The sequence below is a fragment of the Symphodus melops genome (assembly GCF_947650265.1).
Source record: "Symphodus melops genome assembly, chromosome: 14".
Lineage (NCBI taxonomy): Eukaryota > Metazoa > Chordata > Actinopteri > Labriformes > Labridae > Symphodus > Symphodus melops.
In genome coordinates, this window is record NC_136704.1 from 16,029,041 (window position 1) to 16,047,406 (window position 18,366).

General features: G+C 41.1%; 2 protein-coding genes across 4 annotated transcripts in view; both read right to left on the reverse strand.

Annotated features, from left to right (window-relative positions):
- cUnh8orf34 (chromosome Un C8orf34 homolog) overlaps nucleotides 1–6,956 on the reverse strand; it is a 51,546-nt gene extending 44,590 nt beyond the window's left edge. Inside the window, exon 1 of one of the 2 annotated variants that reach the window (XM_079361829.1) lies at nucleotides 6,272–6,956. In XM_079361829.1, the coding sequence (XP_079217955.1) occupies nucleotides 6,272–6,340 (69 nt within the window). In that variant the 5' untranslated portion in view covers nucleotides 6,341–6,956. The remainder of the gene's footprint in view (nucleotides 1–6,271) is intronic. The other variant, XM_079361828.1, reaches the window with a different exon arrangement.
- Nucleotides 6,957–7,368: 412 nt separating this feature from the next.
- The window catches only part of prex2 (phosphatidylinositol-3,4,5-trisphosphate-dependent Rac exchange factor 2), an 85,702-nt gene continuing 74,704 nt past the window's right edge, over nucleotides 7,369–18,366 (reverse strand). For both annotated transcript variants that reach the window (XM_079361215.1, XM_079361216.1), the window contains exons 37-41: nucleotides 17,298–17,364; nucleotides 16,711–16,901; nucleotides 13,403–13,505; nucleotides 10,586–10,653; nucleotides 7,369–9,619 (exon numbers count right to left, since the gene is read on the reverse strand). In XM_079361215.1, the coding sequence (XP_079217341.1) occupies nucleotides 9,574–9,619; nucleotides 10,586–10,653; nucleotides 13,403–13,505; nucleotides 16,711–16,901; nucleotides 17,298–17,364 (475 nt within the window). In that variant the 3' untranslated portion in view covers nucleotides 7,369–9,573. The remainder of the gene's footprint in view (nucleotides 9,620–10,585; nucleotides 10,654–13,402; nucleotides 13,506–16,710; nucleotides 16,902–17,297; nucleotides 17,365–18,366) is intronic.

Here is an 18,366-nt window from a genome sequence, read left to right on the forward strand (position 1 = left end):
CCTGAAGTTGAAAGCACAGAATTGAGGATCTTGTCCACCATCACTCTAACTGTATTAGAAGTGGTTTCTTATGGTCAAAGACCAACAATTACAGCAGAGAAATCTTTGAAGGGTAAATCTGAGGCATGTGAGTGCATCAATGTGACTCCGCTCTGACATGTAAGAACATGAACAAGAACAGGTATAGTTATAGAATAAAGTTAGTAACAAGGATGTGTGTATGCGATGCAGCAGCAGGCGATCAGTTACACACAGCAGTGAGACAGCAGCATCCCCAGGCTCTCAGAGGACATGATAACTTTATTAGCATGCAACACACCCACCGTGCTCTCTCACTCTGTTTCCCGTACTCACTCCCTGGCCCCGTCCCAGTCGCACGCTCTAAATCTTCCCCATATTGGACTTCCCTCATCATCTCCCTGCCTGAACTTTCAGATATCCTTTGCTTTCCCTTTCTCAGCGCCTTCTAAAACTCCCCAAGGACCGACCTGGCCTTGGGCTGCCTGTCTTGTAATTATTACTTCAACCGCGCCCGAGAGGGAGCCGTGCTAACCGATGCACGGCCGTACATCTGTCACATCAAATCACCAACCTTGAAAAGACCATCAGCATGTCCGTGATGGAAACCAAAACACACCTGTGAGGGATCTAATGAGGACTGCGGATGTGTTAGTGTTTAACCAATCAGGAAGGGTTTCTCTCTGAAGTTTGATGCTAAACATAAAGTGCACCATCACTGATTTCAGTTCTCCTCTGGTATCATAAAAATGTACCATGGGAAACTGTAAATCATTTCACTTTAAGTGTCATGTATTGACTTTAAGCATGCCCTATAGTATAGTGTTTTAAAATTAAACTGAGCCTCCGTGCTTCGTTAACCCACCAGCATGAATATGGATGATCAACTCAGCAGGAGTTCTAATCCTATTTTCGATCTTCATTCATTGTGCTTGGTCATCAGGATAGAAGGTGACTCACTTACTTTCATGAAGCCATTGAGCGCCGCCACAGAAGAAGAAGCTTTTTCGTAGTATCCACTTCATTCTGCAGATATTTGCATATTTGCGTCGACATTAACATAAAATAATCAATAAATGTAACAGCAAAGCAGCCACGAGTGAAACGAATTACTGGGTTTTAACTATCACATGTAGTCTGATGATGAATTACCCCGGACAGACAGAAATGTTCCCAGGTGTGTTTGTACTTGTAATAAAACCTCTAATCTATGGCTGAACCAGCTTTCTGCTCTGAACTCTGATTTCTGTGAGTGGGTGTCAGATTAAAACACGATTGTTCTGTGATAAATGTCTTAAATTCTACTTTTTGCCTGAATAGTAAAAACTATGTAAATTACACATCAACTGACTCAAATTGACAAAGGTAGAATAACGCATACAGAAGTAACATTTTCACTGAGATTGACATAAAGAGCAAACTGCTACGACAGTACGTCAAGAGAACTGCTAATGCAAAGTGGAATAAATTACCTGTAAAGGGAGAGGATCAATAAGTCATACTATGTGTGTGTGTGTGTGTGTGTGTGTGTGTGTGTGTGTGTGTGTGTGTGTGTGTGTGTGTGTGTGTGTGTGTGTGTGTGTGTGTGTGTCTGTGTGTGTGAGAGAGTGTAGGAGTGTGTGTGTCCTGCCTGCCTGACTGACCTCCTCCAGTACTGCATTGTTTCACAGCAGAATTAAAACACCAGACAGCTGAGCAGGTAGACCTTTCCTGAGTGGATGAATGTCGTTGGTTTCCTCAGAGAGGAAGGACAGCGTTTACATGTAACTCCACTGTAGCAGCGACACCAACAGTGGAAACACTGTTACACACACTTATTGACTCTAATCTTGACACAAAAATGTGAGGTATCAGTGGGAAAGAAAAGCAAACTGCAGACTCAGTACCAACTGATTTAAAGTGAACACGCTGATTTCAAATCTGCTGTTCTTGCTGAGTCAGATTAACTCAAAGTTAATAGTTAAGATGTTAATCTTGACATTCCATATTGGACCTGTTTGAATGTGCTCTGTTGCCGATTCATTTGCCGACTCTTTTTCTGATTAATAATGTTTTCAATAAAATGTTAAGAAGCTGTTTTACTATGGGCAGAAATCTGTCAGGGGAAACTGTATCTGATTTATTTATACAAAATGCTGCAGAGCAGGATTTCATCATGGTGCTAGTAAGAGTTCAGTAATCTACTGCCAGTCACTGTGCTCGTTTCCACCCAAGCAAAGTGACTTTTGACTATTTGAATACAAACAGTGCTGATTGGCCAATAAATGAGTATTATGAATCTGCACTCGATTGCTCTTCCTCACCAAGCTGAGGTTTGTCTCCTGAAGCGTAAATGAAAATACAAGAACTGAATTAAGAAAATAAATGTGGAAATTGATGTTTCAGGGAGGATACAATACCAAAATAATTAGTAGGATGTTAGTGAGCTTCCAGTTCAATGAAATTCAGTTTCACACTAATATACCTTATCTGAATCTGTTTTAATTAAACTATCCAAGCTTAATAATAATACAATCAAGTCAAGTTTCATATATATATATGTATATGTATATCACACAAAGACAAAAAGCTGTATTTAAGAAGATGAAGCAAATAACGTATGTTGACATTGAATAATGGCTGGAATGCTGCAGCTCTGTAGTGCAACATTAAAAAGAAAGGGAAACTGAACTGTAGACCTGATCCATGTATTTCATGTATAAAGACAGCACTGCAGTCCATCACTCCAAGTTAACCAAGCGTTGAATCAGACCTTTATTCAAGCTGTTAGATTCGCTGAAGGAAAAGCTAATGGACAAGGACACCAGTTCTCTCACAAAGCAGACAGTTTGACTGTAATCCCAATTTCAGGTTTTTTTTTTATCCAGTCTACACTTCACTTTCATGATGTGTGGGTTCACTGCTCCAACAGAACAATTATTGAGCCTGAGATGTGATTGACTGATCACAGCAGGGAGGAACATGAGAGTCTGCTGCTCAAAGAAATACACGCTGCTCCACTTCGACTCGCTGCTGCTGTAACACACGCTGAACCAACAGAAGCTCTGCACAAAGATATGGAAGATCCTCTTTGACAATACAACGATTTTAAAGACATTTATAGACTTACTTTTAATTGCGTTGAACCTGCTGTGAAGTTTAGCTGCAGTGATCATTTTCCTCTTATTGTTTGAGCACACAGAGTACATCCAAACATTCTAATCCTTTTAACCTCTATAATTCCCCCATTCCAGAAGGAGAGGTGTTTAAAAAGAACATCAGTTTACTCACAGAGACAAGAGGCCGACACCGAGCGACAGAGTCATAATTACTGTGATTATTATAAAAGGCTGCTTCACTTTTTGGAGGTTATTCGGTCGGTGTTGACTCAGCTCGCAATCTCTACAGAGCAACCATTTCATTAGCGTGGGGGAGAGAAAGGAATCAATTCTATGGCACATCATAAGCTGTGTCTCATCAGGGTGAGTAAATGAACCCCCCCCCTGCTCGCTGTTTCTCAGCCTGTGTAGTACTGCAGCTGTGTGTGAGCGGTATGAGGAGGAAGTGATGGGGCTTTGCAGATGCAGGGAGCTCATTTAGTGTAGATGAGATTTGGGGGGGGCTGGGGGGGCTCTAAGAGTGCTTTGAATACCTAGGAAAAAAAATGTGGAAATGTCCAACTAGCAGTATTATAATAGTAAATTATGTTTGGTAACGTGCTATGACAATAATAAAAACCACATTGTTCTCCAGTAGGGTCTGTTTTTAAATGCTGGGTGTTTAACACATCTGATTAATAAAGGCCTGATTTATAGAAACAGACATCATAGAAGGTATGATTCGGCTCCTTTTACCATTGTTGACAAATCAATGGCAACTTTTTACAAATACAGACCAGGAAACATGGTCTCACTTGCCGTGTGGACGTGCTGCGAGGAGGTTACTTGGGCACAGCGCTCCGTGGCGACACCTTGGTGTGTCCGCCACGAGGGAAGATCGGATCACAACCAAACACTAGTGTCACACTTTTATGAGCTTCAGTTGAAAGGCCTACTGGGAGATCGGCAAGAAAAACCTTGTTTGAAAAGAAGTGTCCAACACTTCGGGTGTCTCAGGTGTATTCAAATAAAGCAGTGAAGAAATGTGTGTTGTGCTTGTGAAGCGGTCGTTAAAGAGCCACAAGCTAAAACTTCCCCAAAGCCTGAGGATTTCATAACACACACTCGTCCTCAGCCTGGATAAAGGCCACCGCCAAAAAGCAGCCATTTCCCCAATTTACGCCTTGCTGTGTGTGCTAGCTTTCTTTCTTTTTTTCTAAATTCGCTGCAATAGCTCGACAAGCGAGTGACATATACGTGACAAAATAAAAGCACAAAAACAAGCAGAAGGCATCAGATGTGTGCTATCCTCCTGCTAAGTGCCCACACAACAACATACCCCACCTCAGGTCTAGAATGACCAAGGACTCACAATGTAGCAGCAACAAAATCCCCCCAAAAAAAGGTACTTCCAATGAAGCAAAGTTGTCATTGTTGAGCTTAACAACTTGTCATGAATATGGGTAAATAAATAAATCCACATTTCAAATACAGTACCTGATTTTGCTCTTGTATTCAGATAGTATTGAGTGTCTTTTAGTTTGAATAGCAATACAACTTTCTGCTATGGCATTCTGTAAAATCACATTTCAAGAAAAGGGACATTACAAGGAGAGTTTCAGTGTTTCTTCCTGGATTTCTTTTCTTGCTATAATAAAAAATAAATAAAAAAAACTAAAAAAAAACTTGTTTCTTCACAACTGAATGCACTTGGATGGGTTTTCCTCTGGACAACAATGTCATGGCCTTGGCTTTTTTCAGGTGCACATTTCATCATTTTCTCATGAGTAGAGTGGCAGACCAGGGACTAGAGAGTTTTTTATATGCACACACACACACTTTACTGAACTTCCACCTCTCTCCCTTTAAAAAAACCCAATCTGTCGGCTTTCAATGAAAATCTCTACTGCACAATGCAGACTAGCACACCACCATCCAGAGTCAATGCTTTAATCAACTCAGCAAAGACCCATGTCCTTGTTGGTCAGACTACAAACTCTGCATTGTGTTTTTAGGACACACTACAGAAGGCATTAAATCTTTACTATATAAGCGTAATCATGTTTTTAATCAGCCCTTTCCTTTAATGATTTTCAATATTTACATAAAAGAGACCTAAATGAAGTGTGTACACAGCCAAAAATATAAAGAACACACAGAAAACAAAACGAAGGTGTGAGACAGGTGGAAGGAGGAAAAACAAACAAAGAGCACACACTGTGTGGGGTGAGCCTCACTGACGCTGTGGCCTCAAAAAAAACAAAAAAACATTTCCTGCTGTTGAATGAATGTTGAGCACGGGTCTCTGTCCATGGTGCTGAAACGAGCCTCACTACATCTGTTTAACATGCAGCCAGCGTGCGTGTGTGTTTGTCGCTACTACAGACTGAAGTGAAACATCAGCACTTTGTGAAACACGTCGTTTGCATGTGAATATTGCTTTGGGCCAAATACAGCCACCCTTTTGTACCACCAGACTCACAGACCTGCTGCAAAAGCCGACTCAGTTATGTCTGTCTTCTTTTTGATTGTGCCTCACACCAGCTTTCAGCAAGAAATCCAATAGCAAACAAGGGATGAAGTCATGCTCTCCCCTGGGTTGCTTGGATGCCACACTGAGAACACCCCTGGATCCACACACACACAGGTAGTTAGACATGCTGTGTCCTCTGTAGCAGAACGAGCAGTAAAGCCAGCCCTGCTTTGCTCTATGAATTACAACTGGCTTCCCCCTGAGTGGCCACAACTAAAACAAACTGTGACAATGTCGAGTGAGGCAGTGATAGGGAACATCATCTTAATTTGGAGAGCAAATGACAGATGGAAATCATAAAAAAAATTATTAAAAAAAATGAGCCAACAACTCCCCCATGTTACTGTAAAACAGACCGTTGTAACAGAGCGCAGTGGGACGTTCAGGGATTTGAAAAGAAAATGCCAAAATCTTTCCTAATGTTACATGTCGCTTTTAATAATAATCTGTACACTACAGTGATATATTTGTGGAGAGAAATGGTTTGGTTCAACAAATCTCCTGAAACTCCAGAGTGACAACTCTCAGATATGTGCTCATCGTTAAACATAACCAAAGGCTAATTAATGAAGCATGGTGCTAAGGAGCAGTCGTTTCAATGGACAAAACGAGAACTTCATAGTTCTTTTTTTCTCACACTAACCTCAAACAATGGTCCAATTTTATTCTTTTCCAGATACGACTGAATTCTTGACTGTTGTGGAGACGCCATGAAGAAAACTGTTGTGCCTCGCAGGAGCTTTCAGCAGGAAGAAATCATGAGGTGAGCCGGTGTCATTCGTCCTTCACGACTCGTCTCGGCGACCAAAATGTGAAGAGGACACAAAACAAAATGCCTCCAAGTGGAGCCCGGGGTGAGTTCAGGCGGCTTCTGAGTCAAGCAGTGTGAAGCAGGCGTCTCTGAGCCCGGCTCATGTTGGAGACTCAGCCCGGGACCATCCCCAGTTTGTCGCCTCACTAACTCTCCGGCTCTCTGGCGGCAGCTTCCCGGTAGAAACCAATGGCACGGCAGCTCTCTGACAGAGATTACAAATCTTCCGCTTACTGGCTGCCAGCAGTGTTAACAGAGCCACCGCCGCCACTCCCATTTATCCGCGGGGCTCAGCCTAGCCCACCGTTTCCCCCCTCGGCTTGTAATGCATCTGCACGCGCAGGAACACGTCCACACTAATGAAGTGCGCACGTGCAGAGACAACTACCGCTGGTGCAATCATGTGGCGCCAATCACAGCTAGCAAAGTTTAAAGTTGATAGACGAAAGTTTATAGTTTTACGGAAAATTATACAGTTATGTCGCTGATAAACAGGTTACCAGTGAGTCACTTGAGGAAGTTAATGTTTTAAAAAGGTGTTGCATTGCTTAAATTAATTCTTCTAGACTGGTACTTACTTTGTTAAAAAAAAGGTGTTGTAATAAATGTTAACAACCAAAGTAAGGCTGTGTGTTTTAGTCAATTTAAACCATTCCACCTTTTTTTCACATTTCTATATAGATTAAATAAAATTAATAAAATTAAAATTAAATACATAACCTATCACATCATTTTGGTGGAGCGGAAAAGAAAGAGAATCTGCAGCAAAAGACTGCAACCAGTTTCAAATGTATGCAACAACAAACAGTAGGCTGCAGTATGTTGGACTCAAAAGAGAGAGCTTATTGTTGCAGTTTATTACTTATTACCTGTTTGTTTGCATAGTAGTGAGCAACAGATCCACCTACAATGATACATCCAATAACAAGTAACACAGATAGACACTTTAATCCTGAGTAATGTCCTTATAACATAAAAGAATATAGTTCTTAACTCTACTTCCCAAAATCTATAATGGTAATACTGATCGGAAATGTTCATATGCATGCTTTTAACAGTCACAGAAATCCAAAGACAATGGGAAACATTACTTGTTTCAGCTCATAAACGTACTAAATATGAATATTTACAAAAAAATAAACACAGGGGAAGTTCAAAAACATATTCATGATGGTTGTCCAATACTGAGAGGATTGATAACAGCATCATAGTCAAAGCTGAAGAAAAGCAAATCAAATCAAAGGCTAATTTGACCTCCAATTTGACCCAATATACAGTTACAAGACAAAGTATGTGAACCCTTTGGAATTATCTGGATGTCTGCATAAATTGTTAATAAAATGTGTTTTGATCTTTATCTAAGTCACAACAATAGACAGTCTGCTTCAACTCATACCACACAAACAATTATATGTTTTCATGTTTTTGTTGAACATGTAAACATTCACAGTGCAGGGTGGAACAAGTATGTGAGCACTTACAGTAACAACTGGTTAGCTCTCCTTTTGGCAGCGAAAACCTCAACCAAATGTTTTCTGTAGCTGCAGATCAGACCTGCACAATGGTCAGAAGGAATTTTGTACGATTCCTCATCACAAAACTTTTTCAGTTCACCAATGTTCTTGGGATGTCTGGTGTCAATCGCTCTCTTGAGGTCACGCCACAGCATCTCAATCAGGATGAAGTCAAGACTCTGAATGGGCCACTCCAGAAGGTGTATTTTCTCCTGTTGAAGCCATTCTGTTGTTCATTTACCTGTGTGCTTTGGGTCTTTATCCGCTGTCCTATCTAGAAGATGGCTGTGACATCAGTCATCTTCTGTTGAGCTTCAATTGGTTGTTAGATGGCCTTAAGTTTTTCTTTAGTATGTCTTGATAAACTTCAAGACATTGAAGTTTCATTTTTTTCTGTCGATGATAGCCATCTGTCCAGGCCCTGAGTGAAGCTTATTATATATTGTTCCATCGTGAGTTCACCTTATAACTGACTCTAATAATTCCTGTTTCTTCTCTGAACTGAATGTGTTGATCTGACTCTTTAAAGAGGAGACTGGAACAGTTTGAGAAGTTCTATTTCAGCTGCAGCTCTGACGATCGCAGACAGAGCTGCATGGAGACATTCAACATTATTTTGAAAATACAATTCAAAGCCATAAAAAGCTGTTCCTAATTGTACATCTTAAAAACACAACTAAAATACTCCAGCGCTTTTTCAGTCTCTGTTGAAGGATGAAGGATATCAGTGAAAAATAATCATTAACTTAACAAACTATAGCCTGGTGTAAAATCATGCGGGACACATGTAGTGCTCCGGGAGCTCCATGATCAAAAGAACTGATTGGTCAGTGGGCGGAGAATTTCACAGTTTGATCTCTTATCTCCAACATAACCTGCTCCAGGGCAGGTTAGGTGTGCAGGGTAAGTTACCGTGGCAATATACCCAGGTAAGAATAGAACCCTCGTAGGACTGAAAACCCAGGGTTAACCATGAAGCTACCTCGCTAATCTCAACTCCTGCTTCGTAGTGCAGGCCCCAGGTTGGCTGACTCTTGACTCCAATTAGCTCACGGAGAAGTCATTAGCCTAGGGGTTCACATACTTACCACCCTGGACTGTGAATGTTTACATGCTGTGTTCAATAAAAAAATGAGTGGTATTAGTTTAAGCAGACTGTGTTTGTCTATTGTTGTGACTAAGATGAAGATCAGAACACTTGTATGACCTTTTTATGCAGACATCCAGGTAATTCCAAAGGGTTCACATACTTTTTCTTGCAACTGTATTTGTTAAATCAGCCCATTTTATGCAGATGGTGAACTGTAGGGATTTATTGAATCACATGAGCCGATTTCACTGCAATTCTAGGGTATCTGTGTATACCTTTTATCCATACAATCATAGGGGTTTCAGTTCCATTATAAGCAAAAACACCACATACACAGTTCAACAGTGGGAAATATAAAGTATTAAAAATACTATTTACGTTTTTAAAAATTCTATTTACATGTAAGCCTGCTACTCTTGACATAGAAAAGTGGACCCAATAACTTTTTTGTATTTATGGCTGGCGGAGGGATTTTACAGGTAGCCCAAAGCTCCTCAGGGTTTCCCCATCATCTTCTTTGATGAGATGCATTATGGGTCACCATCTGGGGGTGGAGGCTGGCAGAGCTTGTACAACCTGGTCAGAGAAACATACACGTAAAAGTGAATTAATAATAATTTATAGCCTCTAGTAGTTGTAAATCAGAACATGTGTAAACAAAGAGCAGCTGTATCTGAAGGTGGAAATCACAATTATCTTTCATGTTTTTTTCTAATCACAGTAAAATGTTGCATCCCAATATGGCACTGCTCTCGTCTGCAGTTTAAATAATCCATTGCACCCCTCCCATGGCTGCAGGGTAAAATCACACTAACATCTGAATGCATGATCCCAAAACACACTTCACTGTCCCGCAGCAGTTACTCACACTGCAACAATTATGACATAAACCAACTGGGAGTGCAGTGATTCTGCTCTCCGACCACAATGTCTCAACACTAATCATCCCGCTCCTTAATTGTATTTGTCAATTTCACTAAAAGGTTCAAGAGGGCTGCCTGTCACACAGAAGCCTATATGTCAGAGCCAAATGGCTGAGGCAGTCCATGTCCTCATCTCGGGGCCACTGAGTGCAGGGAGCTTCCTTCTAATGGAACCATTTGGCCCCTGTCCTGCACAGAAAGCACATCAGAGGCCTCTAGTACTGTCCAAATACATGTCTTTGGAAAGAGGCTGAATCCTTATTTCACAGAAATGAACATTTGAGAAGCTTATAAACTGTGATTATATAATTGTATAAATAGCCCTGATTCGATTGAGTACACCATGATTTCAAAAGAGAAAAGAATCTTAATGATATCTGGGGAATCAAATGTTTCTCTCTAAAAGTTTCTTTCGATGCTTCTGTGACCTAAGTGTAAACAAATGACTGGCTTAAAGGGGCAAAAATGAAAACAAAACGTTTCAAAAAGATCTGTGTTAATGAGAAGTGGTTCAAAGTTAATGAGCTATAACAAACAACACAAGCTGAGATTCCTTTTCATTTCATTTCACTTTCTGCAGATCATTCACCACAAAGTGAGATCTTGACTGCAGTTTTACCTTGGGACTGACGATGGTGTGCGGTCTCTCACGCCCAGATTCTTGGCAGAATTCTGAACTCTTGCTCCCTAAAAAGCAAACAGAAATCATAGATTAATGACGCGTAGGTTTCAGGTTGAATTGCAATGACCGTAATACGAGAGGAGCTTAAAAAAGAAACTCACAAACGCAAGGATGTGGATTTAAAACGAACATTACGCAAAATAGTCTTTGTAAGAAACTGAAAGTGTGCTGAAAGCGTTTGGAATATGAATGGTTCTCCTCGGTTTGTGTGTGTGTGTGTGTGTGTGTGTGTGTGTGTGTGTGTGTGTGTGTGTGTGTGCGTGTTTGTGTAGAGTAACATTTTTATGAGTCAGGAAACTGTCCGTTCTGTTCTAATGTTCCTAATTTTTTGCTGGCTGAGCACAGAGTCGGCAAATCCACAACTTTAGGGCCGGGGAAGGAGGCAACTCAGCCTCTCAATTTCAAGTCATGAACACCTGCACTCACAAAAGCACCCTCCTTCCCTCTGTGGCGCACATGCAAGCAAAAACAGATATCAAATCATTATCCCAAAGAGGTCACCATCAGCATCTCCTCTTTGAGCAAATGACTGTTCAAAAGTGCATTAGCTGACCTCTCTGCTGTTTCACATCTTACTGTCTGCCACGAGACAAAACCCGATAGTAGGATAGCATCAGCAATTATTTGACACCTATCACAGCCACCCATTCTGATGCATCCAGACAGAGATGCCCCCTAACGCCCCTAAAGGACAGGGCAATCAGAGTAGATCCTGTGAGTTAGGATATAAACTTTTGGGGGAAACAACATTTTTACAGCAGCAGTTTGGTTGAAATGGAAGAGTACTGCACACAAAAAACTAAAGCAATCCAAGAGGTAAATATATAAGTGGCAGATCCCTATGTATTTGCTGATTGTTTTTTTAAAATGCTGATGAAGCTTGAAGCTATGCATTCAAAGGCTGCATTTAGATGTTTTCATTTTTCACATGGTTTCACTTTTCTGCAGTACTTAATAAGAAGAATCTAGTAGCTGACTGGTTTAGTAATGATGCACCTGCACTTGAAATTAAAACTTTATATTCCGCTCAGGCTTCAATGGCATGGACATCAATGAGAAAGAGAAAATAATAATACCCGGGCAATTTAATTCAACATGTTGCATCAAGTTTCTATTGACAGAATCAAGATTTCAAGAAGAATGGCTTTTTAAAGTTTAATAGTAGATCTCAACGTCATCTTCCTTTACGGTACAAGTTGGTAATGACTCTGTGATAGTTCACATATCAAGCTGTAATCAACCCAATGTTCAATGAAAGACATTGATGAAAAGAATAATCACAACCTTCAGTATAGTTCAGCGTCATCAGGAAACGACAGCAAATTTCAGAAACTGTACATTTTTATGGCCCATCACAACAAACCACGTCCTCCAAAAGATGGAGTTATTTGCTCTCCAGCCACATACAGTAATACTCAAGGTCACACAATACACTGAGTTGCATCGTCCTGGCTGGTAGCCCAAAACCTCAGAGAGTAGAAATTAAATGCCTCTCCTCCCGCAAGAACTCAGCCCCTTGACTATCCTCGCCTTCTACTGCAAACAGCAGTGTCACCACTATTAACTGCACTTCTAATGAAAATTTTAGGTGTAGTCCAACATCCGGTAATGGCCAGAGCCTATTGTAGTGTGGATACATGTATGCACTGACAAAGTAAGGGGCTGTTTTTCCCTTGACCCAAAAGAGACATGCAGAGAGAAAAAACAAGTTCTAGACTCTCAACCAATCTGCCTCATTTGGTGTGTCTCATATTCTGGTTGCAGTGAATGCATATCTGATAAGATTGAATTCTGATAGAGGGTGAAAGAGGGGAAGAGGCGCAGGAAATTTCAATACAGATAGAGGCAGAGTGAATGATTTCTGGGCATGGACACTATCGCACACTTCTATCACCCGTGCAGAAATATGACTCAAAATGATAGACAGACATAACATTACTTATTGATCTACTGTTTCCTTAAGTTAATAACTTTAACCATTAAAGCTGGACAGTTAACATATTTGCACAGGTGGCAGTTTTCTCGCAATTTCACAAGCTAGCAAAGAACCTTGCTGTATTTTAGCAACAATGTTGTACACTGATTAAGTAATTTGCTAAAAGCTAGCTATCCAGAAATCTGATAACTCAGGTGTCTGGATGACTTAGTTTATATAATCCTTATACAGTATTTTGAAATTTAAGCTAAAAGCAATTTGTTAGAGTTACTCAGGAAGCTAATGTTAGCAAACACAATTAGATGTATTACATGTCACAAAAGCCCAGCTAATGAGGACGCTAGTTTTCCCAACAACAGCACTTACAATCTGGTTTGGCCAAAGGGTCTTCAGTAGATAAACGTCTCTATATTGAACTCTGTGTTGTGCTGGGCTCTGGTCTTTTGTTGACATTAGCTTTCTAATTTTTGAAGCTAACTTAACTAAGCTAAGCTAGTTTTATACATTGTTGGCACATTAAAACTGTAGAGAGGCCAGACACATGGTGGACATTCCTGAATGTCCTTAACATAGACATCAGTCCGTGAACAGACCAAGAAAGATGGGGAAAGATCCAAATATGAGCTTTTTGTAGTGCAAAGGCTTTAATAAACGCAAATTGCATCACATAGTACCTTTACAAATTACATTTCTGCTGAGTGTAAATGTCACTGCAGGGACGACAACACAAGACTGCCGTAGTGATAATCAGAGGCTGAGAAGAAATACAGTGGGATACTGTGTATGTGTTTAAAATATATTTTTGAAAACACAAATACCTGTTTTCTCATGACATCAGTGGCCTGCATGATGCAGCGAGGGGGGAGGCCATGGTTTCGAGCCAGCAGGATGGCCTGCTCCAGTGTCACACTCAGGGTGCAGCTGTTGGTCAGACAGAGGGAAAAATAAGGTCAACTCTCCATCTGTACATTTCCACCATTTCCACTTAAGTAATACATGATGCTGTGGTTTTATACACAGTCTTCTTCTGCCACAAACATACACAGTAGCTGTACTATCAAAGCATAGGCTACAGCCTGTATATGACGCCATAGAAACATTGATGGTAATAAAATGTACCGTTTCTGACTCAATATTTATTTATTCATTCTCCTCATGCTTTCATGACAGAAAAACAGTCGTTGCAACAGATGGAGGCTGAAAACAAGACAAACATCGACGGAAAACAAAAGCATCCCCAAACCCAAACCTTGGGCTCCATCCAGATATGATGAATCTCTGGCAGAATTCACCATATCGAATCTCCCTGCGTACATTTTCTTGCGCCCTCCTTGACAACTTGTCATTGCCATCGAATTCCTCCTGCTTCACCTTGGCGCCTCTCCTCTCTAATAAATCATTTTACTTGCAACTGAAATGTAACCCACAGCCAGAGAACATGCAGCATAAGGAGAATAACAAACCTCCTGATCTCTGCTTTAGGCCAAGCAAAAAGAGAGAACTCATCTTGGACTTTTTGCACCTGAGGAAACTTCCCAGATTTTCTCATCACCATTATGATTCTTCCAGTTGCAGCCAAGTGAAAATGGCTCCAATGACGAGTGTGTGAGTCTCCTGTGGCAGAGGCGACAAACTCGCACTGCCAGACGAGTGTGATGGGTGTAAAATGAGTGTGATTCTGTGATTCATTAGATGACTCTGTGCGTACACACACACACACACACACACACACACACACACACACACACATACAAGAAGACGGCAGAGTGTGGATAAATCCTCAGAGAGCCAGTGACAGGTGTTGAGGCTGCTGGTGACCTTTCTATGATAACAAGCTGTACTTGTAGATCGATCCAGGGCCTTTTCTCCACAAATTGAACTGTCCAAAGTTCTGAGCCTTGCTTTCATTCAGTAACATTGTCATGAGGCTGCGAAGACATCTGAGCTGTTTGTTTAATTTCGCCTTCCCTCATGCTCCAGTTTAACTCTCGCTGATGAGAAAATGTATAAAAGAAGTAACTAGTACATGAGGGACTTAACGCTGCCAGGAGTCATAACTATGTCTCGATCAAATCAAGATCTAAAAGTCCCCTTGAGTTTTAGTTACATAACTTTAATAGCATAACATAAAGTGATAAAAGCAATGAACTCAACAATCATCTACCATATGTGCACAAAGATGTCCACCCCGGAGTATTTTCAGCACCCATTTTGAGCTTAAAGGAGAGAGGGGGGAAAAGAGTCACCCACAGAGTTTCTTTAAATATCTTGTCAGCTGGAGCAGGATGAAGGAGCTGCACGAAATCTGAGGCTGCACGGTTTCTCTTCTCATTAGGGCTGGTGAGATAGTAAGAGGTGATTTACACCCATCTGTTTCATGTTGTTCCAGCTCATATCCCATTTACACTCCTCCTGAGCCAAGTCAGTACAGATAAAAGAGAAGGGGAAAAAAAGAGAGCAACAAACAGTAAGAGAGGGAATGACTGACAGAGAAGATGCAGACGGAAAAGTAATGAACTACAAAATTGGACCTAAATAATCAAAACAAGGGCAGGAATGTCAAGTCTTTTAGCGGGTCAGCAGCTCGGATATGATACTACAATACTGTCTTCTGTGAGACACAGGCGGAAACCTCCACTGTTGATGTAATATGAGGAAGTCTTGGCCACTCATGGAAATTCTGACTCCAGAAAACGCATAAGGCAGCAGCCAAATGCCGAGCTCGAATCTTCATCTACGAAGCCAATAAACCAATGGGTGATGATTGGGCAACGAGCTAAACATATACAGTCTATGGTCTGACTGTGGACTCTCCTTTTTCTCCTCTTTAAAGGAGAGTTTCAGTGTGGCTGATGGACAAAGCAACATGGAGAATAGAGGAGCTGCAAACTGCTGAGGCCCCCAAAAATATTTTGCTTTCACTGTTATTAAAACTCATCCGTCAAGTCAACTAATCCAATCAATAGTGCCTGAGAAGGCTGCCACACTGATAATGCAATTTCCACATTACTAATCTACTGCCTTGGTTTCATAGGTTTTCAATTATACCAGATTTAATTTGTGGGGTCTCCATTTACAGGAGAAATGTGGAGAATCATTTTGTTTAAACATTTAGTTGTTTGGAATTATAAAGAAAAGCAGTGAATTTGGTTTGTGAGCATTATATTTATATTCTGTCAGTCGGAAAAACGAATCATTGAAACCTTGATTTAAAAGCAGATTACTAATCTGTGGCGTCTTGCATCAGATTTTCTATGAATCCCATTCATCTTCAGATAATTGAATAAAAAGAAGTGTTAACGCAGAGAGCGGGCTCACAAGTAATCCTACATATGGCAAGCAGTTTCCCCTTCTCTGCCATGCCTCTCTAGCTTGCCTCCTGCCTATATGTATGAGCTGTGGCTAGTGTGTATGCCTGCACAGACACAAACACATATGCAGACACACAGGTTGTGGGTTAATAAAGTAGCCGCAGTCATTTCACAGACAGGAACTTTCTATTAGAGCTCAGGCAACCAGGCGGCTCCATCCAGCACACTTTATCAAGCCATCAGTTACATCCAGCAAACGCATGAACGCTTGTGTGTGTGTGTGTGTGTGTGTGTGTGCAGCTGAGCCATAAAGATATGGACACTGTCACAGGGTAAAGGAAGAGGGGTATCACAGAGATGGGTGGGCGGGTGAAGGGAAAGAGCCGAGTAAGAGATTAAAGATGAAAGCTGGAGCCGAGGATCAGGGGTGACAAACGATCCGGATATTTCTGTCCTCGTGCACTGATGAATGGAGCCCACAGCAGCAGGTGAATTAGGAAGCCATATATAGAATTAAATGAAACTGAAAGTAAGTGACCTGTCTCCTTCCTGCGTGAAGGCCTGAGAAACAATGAGCCCGATTAACTAAAATATCCTGCTTGTAATTAATGAGGAAAAATGTGTATTACAAGAAAACCATGAGAGAGAGGAGAGCAGTGTAGACAGGTGATAAGAGAAGGTGCATAAAACCCGGCTGTTAGAGGTGAGAAGAGAGTTATGCAGAGGAGATGAAAGAGAAAGTAAAACTGCAAAAAGAGCTGTCTGATAAGACATAATTTTACTGGAGGCGGTTCACGCGGTGTCAACACACTTACCGGTGAACTCCGCTGTTGCACATGACGATGTGTGTGGCTCCCAGACGCGAGCAGAGCTCAGATGCCACGGAGAGCAGCCCAACTCCAGAGGCCCCGCAGGCGGTGTACTGACAGGCAGCGGTCCGGCGACAACTGATAAAACTCTCCATCAGACGGTAGAGCTCCTCCATGGCGTTAAGGGGACGCATCAACTGAGCAGAAACAAAAGGGAGAGGCTTTAGTGAGGGGTTATAATGGTTAAAATAAAAAAAAGCCAATCGCTTATGAGCAAAGCAATGCATAAAAAGAGTAGATCTGTGGATTGTCATGTGATTATGGGTAGTTTAAGATTATTCCAATAGAAAAATAAAATTTCAAAGGTTTACTAAAAGAGCGTAGAAGATAACATGACATAGACATTTATTGTGGCAACTTCAACTTTTTTTAAATAAAAATATTTTTTTAAATAAAAATATTCATCAATGGGCTGTATTTAGCATTTGAGTACATATACAAGCACTTCCACAACACAGCATCTCGAGTTAGCCTATAATCATGTAATTCATGTTTCCGCAATGTCATGAATGCAGCCTGTGACTATATCTTACCTTGTCTATGAGGGCAGCTTTGGGTGCAGAGCTGGGTGGCACGTTGGACTGATCCAGATAGAAAGCCCTAGGCAAAAAAACAAATACAGTGTTAATCTAATCAGATATGAGCACACAGCTGAATGACAAACAGAGTCCATAAAGAAGTAACAAAACAAAGGAAAAATGTATTTAACTAACACACACACAAGTATCTAAAGTATCTCCTGCCCAAAAAACACACTATGGCGTCATTTTCCCTGCATCATTAGGTCATCATATCACTGTCTGCCTTTCTGGGAAAAGTAGGCCACCTGCTCAAAATGGAGCTCCATCACCTGACTATCAATCATGAAAGTAAGTTGGGTCCAGCTCAGCAGAAAAACAGAATAAGCATCTTCTGTCCTGGGCATCACTCCAAATGCCATTGCCTCATTCATTCATGGAGTGCAGTCAATTTGGAGGTGAATTTTTTCTACTTTGTCCACCGGGGGCAGCACTGCACTGGTGTCACTGTGCAGACATAGAGGACGTATACTGGAGTATGCCGCAATGAGTCCATCTGAAGTGGAGTGCTACTGATGCAAACTCAGCAGTCTGAGACTCCATCAAATCCCAGTAATCCAGCAGTGTGCTTAAAATAGAATCACCACAACACATTAAACCACAATAAAATCACATACTCCATTAATTATTGCTAGAAGGGATCGTTATGTACAACACACGGGCATCCACACAGTATCCATGTCTTGTACTGGGAAAAAAAGAGGCGGGTGTGTTTCTGTTTTTGAATTTTAAGGAGGAAGAATGTTTACAAGAGCGAGTGAAACAGGGCTCAGTCATCTGCATTCAGTCTGATTAAAACCAGGACAAGGAGGCATTCATTATAAGTGTATTCACTCTGATTGACATGAGTAAAGTTAGCACAACCCTGTTTGAAGATTTTACTGTAATTGAGTATAAATACACACACAACATTAATGATATGCCTTGCCAAACTAGAACACATCTCCTTAACTTGGAAAAGGCCCTTAAGCCTCCATGTGAGCGGCCTTTTTTCTTCCTACATTTTGGCTAATGATGCGATGCA